This window comes from Corvus brachyrhynchos, unplaced genomic scaffold (assembly GCF_000691975.1).
Source record: "Corvus brachyrhynchos isolate BGI_N302 unplaced genomic scaffold, ASM69197v1 scaffold200, whole genome shotgun sequence".
NCBI lineage: Eukaryota > Metazoa > Chordata > Aves > Passeriformes > Corvidae > Corvus > Corvus brachyrhynchos.
In genome coordinates, this window is record NW_008236184.1 from 3,287,093 (window position 1) to 3,300,949 (window position 13,857).

At 40.3% G+C, this 13,857-nt stretch overlaps 1 protein-coding gene across 4 annotated transcripts in view; it reads right to left on the minus strand.

Moving 5' to 3' along the window:
- Nucleotides 1-1,178: 1,178 nt before the first annotated feature.
- Nucleotides 1,179-13,857, minus strand: part of AQP9 (aquaporin 9) — a 28,208-nt gene continuing 15,529 nt past the window's right edge. For all 4 annotated transcript variants that reach the window (XM_017737904.1, XM_008637097.2, XM_008637105.2 and 1 more), the window contains 4 exons: nucleotides 13,310-13,447; nucleotides 11,590-11,708; nucleotides 9,735-9,952; nucleotides 1,179-4,735 (listed from right to left, as the gene is read on the minus strand). In XM_017737904.1, coding sequence (XP_017593393.1) covers nucleotides 4,573-4,735; nucleotides 9,735-9,952; nucleotides 11,590-11,708; nucleotides 13,310-13,447 — 638 coding nt within the window. In that variant the 3' untranslated portion in view covers nucleotides 1,179-4,572. The remainder of the gene's footprint in view (nucleotides 4,736-9,734; nucleotides 9,953-11,589; nucleotides 11,709-13,309; nucleotides 13,448-13,857) is intronic.

Sequence of the window (13,857 nt, forward strand, 5' to 3'; positions counted from 1 at the left end):
CTGTGCAAACAAGCAGAGGCACTAACACTCACAGAACAATAATTAAAAATATTTAACAAGTTGTAAGTACAAAATAGAAGACAAAAATCTAAAATACTGATGGGCACTGCATTTTTTTTGCTGGATAATCTTGTGCTATTTTTAATAGTGGTTTGAAAAATAAGGCTTTTAAAATTGTGCATGTTTTAAAGAAGCACTCTCTTATGCAATAACAATTGTACTAAGCAGAAAAAGAACAGCTGTTACTGGAAGTTATAGTTAATTGTTGTATTTTCCAGCACAAGGTTGTTTGGTGGGAACAGTGGGGAAAAAATGCAAGCAACTGCCAAAAAACAAGCATGTGAGGTGAAACTTGAATGTGCTCTCATGAGAACTTTCTAAGATTCATAAGTAACTGAGAAAAGCATGCTGTATTTAAATGTCTGGAGATGTATTGTGCTGTATAGAAAGAGAGAGCACAGCACACAGTGTTGGCAGAAGGAAAGGAGAACAGAAAGTCACAAAGACTGATAGGAGGGTAAGGCTTGTCAGGATGGATAGAGGATGAAATGCCTGCTGCCGCTTCATATAGTTTTGTTGGGTTTGTTTGTTTTGTGTTTTGTGGTTCTCAGAGTAAGTTTGAAGCACCTATTCTTTCCCTTGCTCCCATGGAACAGGTTTTCATGTGCTTTTTAAATGAAACAAGCAAAGCATGTCCCTGTTACAAATCTGTAGGGGAGAAGACACATAAATTAGCTAGGGGCATTTTGTAAGCCCTGCAGGCCAAATCTGATGTGATATATGTATGCCTAAAAGCAATCTCTGAAGAGGGACTTCAGCCAAATATCCCACCTGGGTGCTGGCTATTGTTGGAGCAGTGGGAAGGCTGTGGCAGAAAGTGTCCCTGGGCAGGCTGCAGGCAGGAAGGGGAGAAGGGCCAGGGCAGGAGGCCTGACCCTATGGTTGTGTGGGTGCCTCCTGACCTGGCACTGCCCATTGCTCTGCTCTGGCACTGCTGCTGAGCCACAGAATCTGCCACAGGGGCTGTGCTCTGGGAATCCAGCTTGTTAGTCCATCTGTTCTTCCAGCACAAGGCTATAAAACGCTGTAGGTTGTAACAGGCAGCTATTTATTTCTTAAGTCCTTAGGTGCCAGAGGGGAGATTTCTTTTATATATAAAAAAGTAGAACTGGAATGCATTTATTAGGAATTGACTGTTTTTATTTTGAACCAAAATATTTGAACATCCAGATCCACAAACAAAACTCCAAGAAAGTAAAATGTCCGCCATTCTCTGATCACTTATCCTTGCCTGTATTGCCACCCATTGTGAATAATTTCACTGACTTCAATGAAACAACATGCAGTAGCCAACCTTTAACTCAGTGCTATTTGCAGCTTTCCAAATTACTCCAGTACTAAGTTTAGCTCTGAAGAACAAACACATTGCCCCCAAAAAGAACAAACCCCAAATGAAAGTTGAGCAATGCCCTGAAATTAATTCCTTTCAGCATTAAAATCATCAAGGCTGATTACTATTAACTCATTAACCAAAACATCTTTCAGCAAGAAAAACTTGTTTCCAACTCTATTATATTAGTTTAACATAAGTGTGACCACTGAATATCAGTTGGTATTAGAAAATTGCATAGTTCATGCAAAGTCAAAATACTTTTTTGTTTTCTATAAAACAGATAATGTCTGTATAAGTTTATGGAATGAGGTGATTGTTATTGTTCCCATTACATTATGGAGATGCTGGTCATGGTTTTGTAGTAAAGATTCAGCTGAGGTTTGTCCCAAAAGCAGGAATTCATTCCTTGAAATTTAAATTTTCAGATCCAAGATAGGCCTATAACATCTTGTTACTGAATGAAATTCTGGCTTTTGTGACTCCAGGGTGAATTGTGGTATTAATACCATGTGTCTCCAAAGAATTTACAAAAACATTGAATGATGAATTAAAGTTTAAAAATAAATTCTTAAGGCAAACACAGAATTGACAACAAGTTGAGAGCATATTTAAGATACTATTATGCTATCACACTAGTGTGTCGCTGCTTAAGATGTGCGTGTTAATAACTTCAGACAAGTCAATGTCACTCATACAGAAATTCTGTGCATAGGAATGGCATAAGTAGGAGAAACAAGATTTCATGTTGATGTACAGGCAGAACATGTTGTGATCAAAAGGATTTTGAGAAAATGAACAACTTTATGTACCTTGGCCAATGCACAGGCACACAGCGAGTATGGGTTGGTCCCTGAGTAGCTTGTATAAATAAACTGTCCTTTTTTCATTCCTGACCTGTAATCTCCTTTCCCATGTGTTTTCCATGGTGGATTAAAGGAAACAACATTGTGATGCATATGGAGTCTACTGACTATGCAAAATTCTAACACAAGTGATAATTTGCCCCTACCATTTTGGATAAGATTGGTTACATCCGGTTAATTAGCTGCTTATTTTTTGCACAGATATTTCATATTACATGTTGGAATCAGTGGAAGAGTAAGTGCCTTTCAGACCTGAGGGCAGCCCTCAGACTGTTTCTACGTCTGTAATCGCTCTCCAGACATAGAAGGTTGGCAGCCACCTGGGAGCGCTCCCGCCCAAGGAACAGGCAAGGGGTGAGAGACAGCGCTCCCTGAAAGGGTTGGGGGCAAACGAAGGGTCAGTCTGCAATTGCATTTACATCCCATCTTGGTTTATGTAGTGCAGCTTATCAATATGCAGGACAGATGATCTAGCTTGTCTCTGCTGCCAACAAAAGATCTAAAATTAGGACTAATTCACATTTTACTCTTGATTCTTCTCTGCTCAGATTGAGAACTGTTTTTATAAGCTCTCCCTTCTTGTTCCTGAGACTCTCAAGCCAGTGATATAAGGATGCAGTCAAATGTGCATGAATATAGCAGAATTTAACCCACGGCAGAGACACAGTGAATCAAATGAGCATTTTGCACAGGGCTGACATGTCTCTGGGCAGCCTGAGTTCATTACAGTTATGTAAGTTTTCTTCAAAACATAGTTAAAGTTGGAATTATACTCCCTCAAGTATACTGCAATATCTGAATTTGAGCTGCAGCAAGCAAAGCTTTTCTTGACCTGCTATTTCTGTCCCTTTGCTGCATGAATTTGGCACGGCATCCCAGGGAGCGTGATCAAAACAAGCAGTGACAAAGGCCTGATCTGCCCAAATGCTGAGGCCGGTTCTGACCATGGTATTTTGTAAACCTCTTTTGTAGATATCACCTGGAAACGCACAGGTTATTAGTGGCAACAGAAAGCATTCCTCACTTCAGGAGTTAAATCAGGAATGTAGTGTGGAATTTGAGAGAGCAGAGTTATAGGAATCCAAAGGGAAGAACTGGTACTCTGAAGTTTAGCCATCCATGAAAGTAGCTCAGGAGCATTGCTGAATTGGATGTCTGTTTATTCATGATCACCACCACCAACCATGGATAGATGTATACATAAGAGAAATAAACTTTGATTTAACTGAATACATTCAATTCACAATGACTAAGCAGAAATAATTTTATTTTCAAGGCTGGATATTTAGGAAGTGGTATATGTCCAACCTCTTCTCTTTAGCGAGAGAGAACCCACACATCAGAACTCTGATCTGGCCTTCCTTGGGGAATTCAGATCTAGGACTAGGTCTGAAACCAGTTTCTAATTTTAATTCCTTCTACCGAACTAAAAATTGCTCCCACAATGCAGATGAAATCCACCTATGCAAATCAGAAGCAGCAGGACACCTTAAAGCTTACACAGACATAGGCTTTGTGCTGGCCTCTGCACAGCATAAGCCTCTTGCTGGGCCATCTCCACAGGAATGAATTGTATCCAGAAAGCACAGCGGAAGAGATTCAGATTAGTATTCTACATAAGGCTTTTAATACTGGGTAGCATAAAGGTCAAGTAAATAGTCTAAAAATAACTAAACATTAATGCTATGAAGACCCTGTGTAGAAGTTGTCATCTGGTGCTGATCTTACAACAAACAGTTTTTAGCTTTTGTGATCATATTCTGAGTTACTAAACCTAATCACTGAGGAGTTGATTTCTTGCTGTTCAATAGTGGCTCCATAAAATTTAGTGAATGATTTTAAACTGTTTCAATTGGCATTTAGCCAATTTGGGTATTGTTTTAAATGTTTAGACAAGACATTCTTGACAAGGGAGTAATGTTCTTGCATGTTAATTCAGCACCGAACCCATTAACTAGCTATGCATGCACTTTTGTATCAATATCTCAACTGTTTTCAGTTAATTAGGCAACATGATTAATATCATATGACTTGAATTAACAGGTCAGTGCATCATCTCACTACAATTGCATCTAGGAGATAACTCGATCCAAAAGCTATATGAAAATAACAATTTAGCCTTCTCATACTCAAGATAACAATTTTGAATGTGATCAGCCCAATGTTTCCTGGAAAGACTTCAATTTTGAACTTCTATACAGAATTTCTGCTTTGAAAGGTGAATTTGTAATTGAGGCATATGGGTTTCATACAGTGGTCCAAACAACCATTTGCATAAAAACTGCACAACAAAATGAAGAGAAAGTTCTTCACTTCTTACGCCATATTGGTCAATTCATATTTTGCATGTGCTTCATTTTCTTCTCCTGACTGAGGATCCGAGTGATGAATTTCAATAAAAATGACATAGATCATGGCTCCAAGTACACCTCCCAGCAGAGGTGCAACTATAGGAACCCACCACCAATTATTACCAGCTCTGTAAGACAAAAAGAACAAGAATTAGTGTTGTTTGTCATTCTAGTGAACACATACAGTGGTGTGGCACTTGCTGTAGTGTAGACCTTTCTATTTTGTCTCTCATTTCCGTAAATGGGTGACACCCGTGTCTGCCCTACCCAGGCTGGTTCTGATTGAAATGCTAAATAACAAGCACCAGGCATGTTGGTCTGGGTGCTGTACTTGCATTTTAAAAAATAAGGCCTTTTTACTGCATATCTATTTGGGGACAGAGGATGATTTCTCCCTTGTGAAAAGCAGGTTTCATTGACTTACAGTGAAATGAACAGGGAGATATTTATTGCCCAGCAATCTTGACTTGCGCTGTCCCCAGAGGCTTGTGAATAGACTTCCAGGATGTTACAAAAGTGGATTATTTCATCTGCATGGAAATTTGCAAGTTCACACCTGCAATAATATATACCATCTTCCTCTTGACAAATGTAATAAATTAAACTGGATTTTGAGTAGATTTACCTTAAGCAATGTGATAAAACACAGTGACAGTAAAGTTGATTATCCTTGACTAGAGTGGTCAATATTCAAATTTCATTATATAGTATCTTATCTCTGTGTTTAAAATGTGGTGGCTTTCAGCAAGAGGCAAATAAATTAGAAGTTTTATACACCTAAAACTTAATCTTAGAATTTTTGTATCTACTAAGAAAGTCCAGCATGCTGACTCTACTGAAATGTTTACATTTGCACAATTACTGGGATTTAAATTTAAATACATAGATTTACAGGCATATTTAAAGTAAGAAGTCCACCACTGAACTGTATAAAACAATAAATAACAACCTCTTTATGCAGGAAAAATAGGCTGGTAGAATTGCTCTCCTTTTCCTGGAGGTCCACATTCAGACAGTAAATAACTGAGTATCCATTTCAGAGCACAGAGTCTCTTAACTGTACTGATGCATTAAGGTGTTTTGATTTGATAACATGCTGTATTAATTGAATATGTGAGTCTCCAGTGAAAATCCAGCTACCTCAATTTCCTGCATATTGAAAATGGGGATTTTTTTTTTTTTTTTTCCTCCCAAAAATACAAAGGGACAAATTAATCTATGAGAGGAACTTTAGAGGAAGCTGCAGGGGAATTTTAAAAGTGTAAGGAAAATTATTCAGCACTCAGTTGCATAGATTTATGCAGAAGTGAACTTGTGTTTGTCATGATGCAAGAATAGAACTGGGAAAATATTGGTGCCCTGTTGATGATACTCCTACTGATTGTTCAGAAATGCCTTGGATATGTATGTTTTACCTTTGGAATTATTTATATTTTGCCCTGAGGATATAAAATCACTCCTGATACTGTTTTACTGAGTTTATAAATCTGTTTGTTGTTGAATCATGGATGGCTGTTGAGCACTTGAATTTCTGGAACAAGCATGGACGAAGGTTTTATTGCATGAATCAGCAGAACAAAAGCTGTATCAAGTACTTGCACGTATTCTTCTGTGTGATGTGTGTATACCTGGGTGTGTAATGAAGGTTTTCTTCGTGGGTTTCTCTCATCTTGTTCCAGGAACTGGCATGTGCCCTGTCAGCTCCTGCATGACCTTCTCCAAATCATGGCCTGTAGTTGCAGCAGCTGCTGTCAGCTGTGCTTTGGATACCCTGTGCTGAGGTGCTGGCTGTAAACCCTTTGTAGAGGGTGCTGCCAAAACTGCAGTGAGGTCAGGACACAGCCGAGTTAGGAGTTTCCATGACACTCAGTGCTCTGTCATTGGCACAGGAGCAAGAACTGTCTGTGACAAGCACAGATCTCCAAAGGACCCTTAGCGCCCTTAGCCCTGGCTGTAACCCAGCGCCCAGCTTTGCTGCCAGCTGGGGAGAGCAGCCGGCCCCGCCTCTGCCATCACCAGGTACTCTGGGCGCTGGGCGGGCGCCGCTTGTGCGGGGAGGAGGCAGCGCACGGGCCTGGCGAGCAGAACTGTGCCTAGCTGCGGAAATTCCCAGGAAACGGTGTCTAAGGTACATGGACTGGGAACTTCGACCCATTTAAACTTGAGATACACCTTTCAGTAGCCAGCTGCTGCGGGAAAGGGAGATCCCGCTCTGCGTGAGGTAATCCGGGCTGCAGGGCTGCACTCCAGGAAGAATGCTAACTACTTCTGAGGCCGGTTTGCCATCCGAACCCCTGTGTTGACAAGAGATGCGTCTCCTGACCTTTCCCGAAGTGCAGTTTAGTTTAGCGCTGCCGACTCGTCCCCGGAACCGGCGGCCACGAGGTGTCAGCGTTACCGCGCTGAGCCCGCTCCGCTGCCGCTCGCTCCGCTCCGAGGGGCGAGAGGGCCCGTGACGGACCGGGGTGAGGTGTTCCGGGGCTACCTTCAAATGCTGGCACAGACTACTGCTCTGAAGAGCCTTATCTCTCTCTCTCTCTCTCTTATTGCTGTTCCATGCTCGGTTTTGCTGGCAAAATCCCGTCTGGTGCTTGGACTCAACGCTCTGGTTGTTTTCTCACTACAGACAAAACTTTGCTCCCCAAACTTTTCTTAAGCTTATCAGAATATTAAGCATGTTCTTAAGAAAGACTCCTGGGTTTCTGATGGGAGCCTTTAACCAAAACAAACCATTTGCATGGGCTAGGGAAACCACACCACAGCTTGTCTTCCGGCTAGGTTTTGGGGAGAATGCCCCTTCAGGTGCCTTTGTGCAAAATGTAGTAACAGCAACATTTAGAAAAGCCCTGCTCAAATGCATTCCTATCCTCTGGACAATTCCCAGCGGAAGGGCTTCACTCCAGTCTACTTGTAGTTCCTTGCCTGAGAACATGACAAAACCAGCATTTACTGGACCTGCAAGCACAAAGAAGGGCAGAGGGCACTTCTCTGCTGTGATCGAATTATCTCAACGTTTAGAGCATTTGCTTAGGAACAGGGTAGAAGGTCTTGCTATTGTGTATCTATTCCACAGTGAGGCTTTCCCGGTGGTCCCTGGCTGTTCTGTAGACAACATTTGAAGACTCACTGACATGGACAGGGAGTGACTCAGTTCCTTGGGAGATGCTTCCATCCTCCCACCAAAGAACGTTCAGTGACTCCCCAGTCTTTCCTACTGCTTGGTTTGTGCAGCACTCCCCTCGTGTCACTGCACAGGTTTTGTGCTCAGGTCCCAGTTCCTGGATATGCCTTTACTAGAGAGCTTAAGCACCTGTCTCGAAGTTGTGAATTCCTTTATGAAGATATCCAAGGTTTATCTGTCAACTGTTGCTGCACCACTTTAAGTTGCTCAAGCACAGCAGAGCATCAGGCAATTTAGGATCCTAACTACAATCATTCAGGCTTTTCCCATGGCTCTTCCAGCTACCTAGGCTCAAGTTTTTTTTAAGTCTCACCTACCAGCTACAAGGCTCAAGTTCTTCCTAAATCTCACCTGGATGTGTACAGTAAATAAAGAAGAACATATTCCTGTTGTATTATTTCCTTGAACTTGGTTATAGCTGTACCCTTTTAACTGAAGGCAGGGAGGAAGACTTCTTCCTCAATTTTTCACATTGTTGTGAGTTTATTCTGGCAAGGATCAGAGATCTTGTATCTTATTTTTTATGTTCACATTTTTAAATTTCATAGCAAGGTCTTTTTCCCTCTTTTATATAAATCCTTAAACTACACTAGGAAAGAATCCATATTGGTATAGTTGTAGAGTTTTCTTGAAGTTTTTTTAATGTAAATGAGTACGACCATACTTTTGGACAGAAGGGGATTTCACAGGTATTCTGTGACTAGATCACAGTACAATCAGGCTTCCAAACTCTTTCAGTAATGTAATAGCCTACTTCATAATTACCAATTAGATATACCATGGCTAATACCACAGTCAACAACTACTTGCAATTACAAATGTATGAGAGAGGAGAATCTTGAGTGTGGGATGTCACTCTGTCTGTCCTTGCTTTTTAAAAAAGTGCAGTCCCATGGCGCAGTGGTAAGAGCTACTGGGGAGGAAAAGTTTGGAGGTAACCAGACCAGTGACCTGACCTCCCACCAGTGGCTCACTAGAGCTGGATTACATTCAGCCTTGGCTCTGGCCTGTGCTGTGGCTGTGTGCCTGTTTCAGCTATGTCATGCCTGGCTTTTTTTTGTATGAGAAAAGCTTTGCTACTGCTTTCCTCAAATAAGGTACATGATTTGTGTAAATAGAAATCATACTGAATAAATAGAGATTATTTGTGCTTCTTGAAGTATCTAAAAATCTGTCTTAACCAGAGCTCTCCAGTGGCCTGTAGTACTACTGGGGATTCCTACTTGTAAATAACTGGGAAAACAAACAATACAAAAATAAACCAAAAGATCTGCTTCCCAATGACATCTTACTCTTCCTTAGATATCCCAGAGTGCCTCTTACCACAGATACGTGTAAGCTGTGGATTTGATGTGCAACTAATTAGCTGTGCATTGGGCCAGCCAAGAGTGTGTGCATGTGCACACAGAGATTTGAGAGGGCTCTGAAATGTGGGAAAATGAAGGGAGCTTTTTCATTCACTCCTTCACTCCCAGCCAGGAAGTCAAGCTTTTAGATTGTTGTATATTTCTGCAATAACTCAGAAGTAATAATAGGCTAAATCAATCTGACATGTCTTTGTTTTTTACAGCACCCAATAAATATTTCCACCTAATTCTCTCCTGATTTAATTTTTTTTTTTCTGAAAGCTGCAGGACACAAGAAGAGAGCACTCATATTTTCAGTGACCTCTAAGAATCTCTAATATTTTGGGAAAGGTCTGCTTGAAACAATGATTGATATTAGAGATTATGCATGTTTGATTTGCCCTAGGAGCAGGAAATCCTTTTTAAAGCCCAGTTCCTAGAGGATATCTGGCTTAAAGTGCATGAATAGCTGCTTCTGGTATGCAAAGAATTACCTGCACGTATATAAAGTATGACTTGGTACCATGTTGAATCAGGATCTTACTTTACTAGAAAAAATTTTAGCTAGGAGCATTTGACTTCATCTCCAGGCATACTTACGTGAATACTTCCATCCCCCATCCTGCCACAGCTGTGAAGAGCCTTGGGCCAAGGTCCCTGGCTGGGTTCATGGCACAGCCACTGTTCATTCCCAAGGAGCAAGTAAGAACAATTATAAGAAGTCCTACTGCAATTGGCTCCAGGCCCTTGGGTACGCTGTTATTTTTGGTGTCAAAAATAGCAAATATAGCCAGAAGAAGAACAGCTGTTGACATCACCTGGCCAAGGCAAAGAAAAGAATATTGAATAAATATGTGTAGATTCTTTCCAATAATGAAAAGAGGGGCTATGGCAGCTCTGTGGATTGGAGTGGCTTAGAGCTGGTATTTAGTTTTATCCCACTATACAGCATAGCAAAATTTGGAACTCAGTGCCTCTCTACTTCACAGTAATGAGAAGTTTTGATATCTGTGCTGAAAGACAAAGACAAGAAATGTATTGAGAACATTTGAAAAAAAAAATCTGCAACAACCGGGTGTGGAAAGAACAGAGGATTTAAAAGGCATCTCCTATGTGAGGTCTAACGCTTGTTTCCACATTTTTTTCCCCCTGTCAATTTTACACTTCTATTCACTCATTTTGGTAGTTCTGCTGCTGTAGCAGTGCAATCAGTTTCATTGATATAGAAGTGTTTTATTTGACTGTCGTTTATGCTGATAAATTTGACTAGATATGCATCTCTTTATGCAGGTATTGCATAACATCAGAAGAAGAAGTGAAATCTGCAAAGTCAAAGCTGAGCAGCTAAAATTAGGAAGTACCCAAATTAGGGCTGCATGTATAACTATACCATGAACTCTGTATTGCATATGCTAATTGAGCTGATGAAGGAAATTTTCTTGGAATTACTTCAGTGCAAGTACAGCTCTGCTTAAATCAAATGCTTTGTCAATGTTGATTTTGCTAATAATTAACTTTGTGGGAAAACAGACAAAAGCTTCAGCGATGTCAAAACATTCAATTTTTATACAGATTTGAAGAAGCTTAAGTTTGAGGGGTTTAAAAATTATTTGGTTTTCGTCTGCTTTTAAATTTGTTTTAAAACATACATGGGTAAAAAATATCTTAGGGAAAAATCTATTGACTGATCCAAAGATCAGTACTGTCTTTCTTACAAAACTTCAACATGACATTCAGGTTTTTTTGAAGCCAGGTTGCACAATCTTTTACATAACGAATTCCTGTGTTCAGGCCATCCCTTGTTTTTCATACCTTACTTATGCAGTATTTATTTGATATATTCCTGAAGAAGATGGGTCAGTTGATTAGAAGCAGATAAAAGATATGAAACTTAATTTTTTTGCTGTTGCATAAGTGGAATTAAAGGATACAGATTAGAAATGAAGTTAAGATGTTTTCAGATTCAGTCATTTGAAAAATAAATGCTACACATCTATCTGCAAAAAGAAGGTTAGAGAGGAGGCTTGTGGAAGCAGAAAACTCAGTTGTTCAGGGTGTGTTAAACTGTCTGCTTAAGCATTATTTAAGGAATAATAGGTCCACAAAATGGGCTGGATTTTGATGTAAGTGGACACAACTCTGCTGAGATTTATGGAGAAACATTGATTTATGCTGAGGAAAACCTCTTACATATATTGCTTTAAAGACATGTCGAGTGCAACAATTAAGATGATGTACGTGAAAAGAACAACTTGAAGTTATTTTGCTTGTAAAATATAACTAAAAGGTAACCCCTTGCAAACAGCATTGCATTCTCATTGTATTGTACAAGGGGACATCTGGCTGAAATGGTGAGATTTGGCACGCTTGTTAGATCTATGTGGTTTTTTTACTGCTTGGTTTTACAGGGTTTTTTATGTTTAATTTGTAGAATTAAGACAGTAAGTGCACTTACCTGATCTGCAAATCCATTTATGAGGGACAGATAGGGAGCTGGATATGTGGCAAAGATTTGCGCTGTTGCATTAGGTCCTGTGACTTCAAGTTTTCCATCACTATACTCCATAAAGGCATCTATAGAAAACAGCCAGTAACTGCTTGCACTTCTCCATAAACTTTTCTAGGTTTTCTAGGACTAGAACATATATGATAGGTCTGTGCACTTCACGCTCTAAGCTGAAACTGATCTTTAAGGTCCCTTCCAACCCAAACCATTCTGTGATTCTCTGATGTTTTTTTCTGGGAGTGCAGAGAATTTTAGTTGCTTACTTTGATCAGGCTCTCATTTGGGCTGTCAGATAATTTTAACTGTTAGGGGAAAAAAAAAAAGGATGAGCTCTTATGTCTGTTTTTCTACTAGTGAGTTTTCAGTGAACCTCAAAGAGTACATGACAGTCCTGCAAGGAAATAAAAACTACAGAAGAGGTTTGGAAATTAATTAGAGCAAGAGGAGGATTTGAGCAGAGATAGGGATATGAGAAAATCCTGCACTCCTGAGTGTGAGGAAAATGTCCCTAACCTAGACCTAAGCTTCCTACTTTGGCTCCTTACCCTACTGCCGTCCTTTTGGCAGAATACAGTGATTCCCCTCTCAACCCCATGTACATATTGACACACTGCTGCATCCTGGCCACAGCCCTAATTCTGGTTGTCAGGCTTGAGGAGGACTTAAATTCAGACAGAAATCCTGTTCCAGAATTCCAGTTTCCAAATTCTAACACTAACATTAAAAAAAGTAAACAAAAAAAAAAAAAAAAATACAACACCCCCCCCCCCCCCCCCCAAACAAACAAAAAAAAGTACACCAAGGCCAAAACAATTATCACGGTTCCTAAATATTTTCCTCTTCAGGATTACTCTGGGTACTGAGCACTGAGCTGACATACAAGGGGTGTTTCCATTTTTGTTCTTCCTCTGTTGCACCTAGACCCAGCACTGTCTGCAGACATAATGCCCATAGGAGAGACGTTGGAGGAGACGGGCTGGGCCAGTGGAAGCAGAGTTTTGGAGTTGGGGGTTGAGGTAACTGATCCGACTGAGCGGATTAAGTCAGTGTGTTCCTGGTTTTTCCTTTTGTGGCACGCTGTGTAAAAAACCTCGTGCATCAAGGATAGGGGTAATTTTTTTCTTTTCCCCTATTGAGTATGTGACTTCTTTATCACTGTACCTGGAGTTCATTGTCTTGGAGAGCCACCTCTCTAGGGTGGTCTGAGGTTTGGTCAGGAGGGACTTGATCTCATATCCTGTACCCTCAATGAACGATGTTGGTGATTGCTGCCTACAGGCACTTGTAGCAGGTCTTTAATGTTTCTAATTTGCTTGGAAGATGGATAGCCCTATATCCTGGCTATTAAGTAATTTAAAATCCTTACTGAGAAATACATGATCTCAGAGTATCTGATTTCCCATGAATAATTTTTCTAAATATCAGAACATTTCCTGGAGTATTAAGTGTTTCAGTAAATTTGTAGGGTACCTGGAATGTTCAAGCTATTGTTTTTCCCTTCAAACTCTTTATGCTTCTTCCTTTCTTCTTTATGGCTTTAGCTTCATTCCTGCCATTAGCCCTGTATGAACAAGAGTCCTCTGCCTGCTTGACATTCATTGAAAAATTGGGGCCTTAGAGACTGCCTGACCTCTAGTTTGTCCTGTGAACATGTCTAAGGTGTACTCACTGTAATAAATCCCAAAGACAGCCGCTGCTCCAACGAATGCTCCCAGGAGTTGTGCTAATATGTAAATTGGTAATTTGGTCCATTTTAATCTTCCAGTCACGCACATGGCTAATGAAACAGCTGGGTTTATGTGACCACCTGAAAAATAAATCACAAATTAAGTCATGTGGGTGACTCAGATACATGAGAATAGGTGAAGGATTTGTAAAAATGTGGGCACTTTTGAACACAAGAATAGTACATGCTTTTCTAGATGTTATTTTGCAGTTAAATGCTGACTGCAATTAAACTGAAACAAGTTGAATGAAATCAGAGGAAGGAGGGCAAAAGCCACCAAGATCCATCTTTACTCTTGATGCTTGTGGACTGTGCTATTTATCAGTCTGCTGTCCTGAAGTATGTAACTTACAGACAACTTTTCTAGAAACAGTAAATCTGCCCCATTGGTTGTGATGGGAGGGTCCTTTATTCTGCACATATTCTCTGTCCTTGAGGCCTTTGCCTTTTTATTTTTAGGGGAGGACTGGGGCAGAAGAACATTCCTTTAG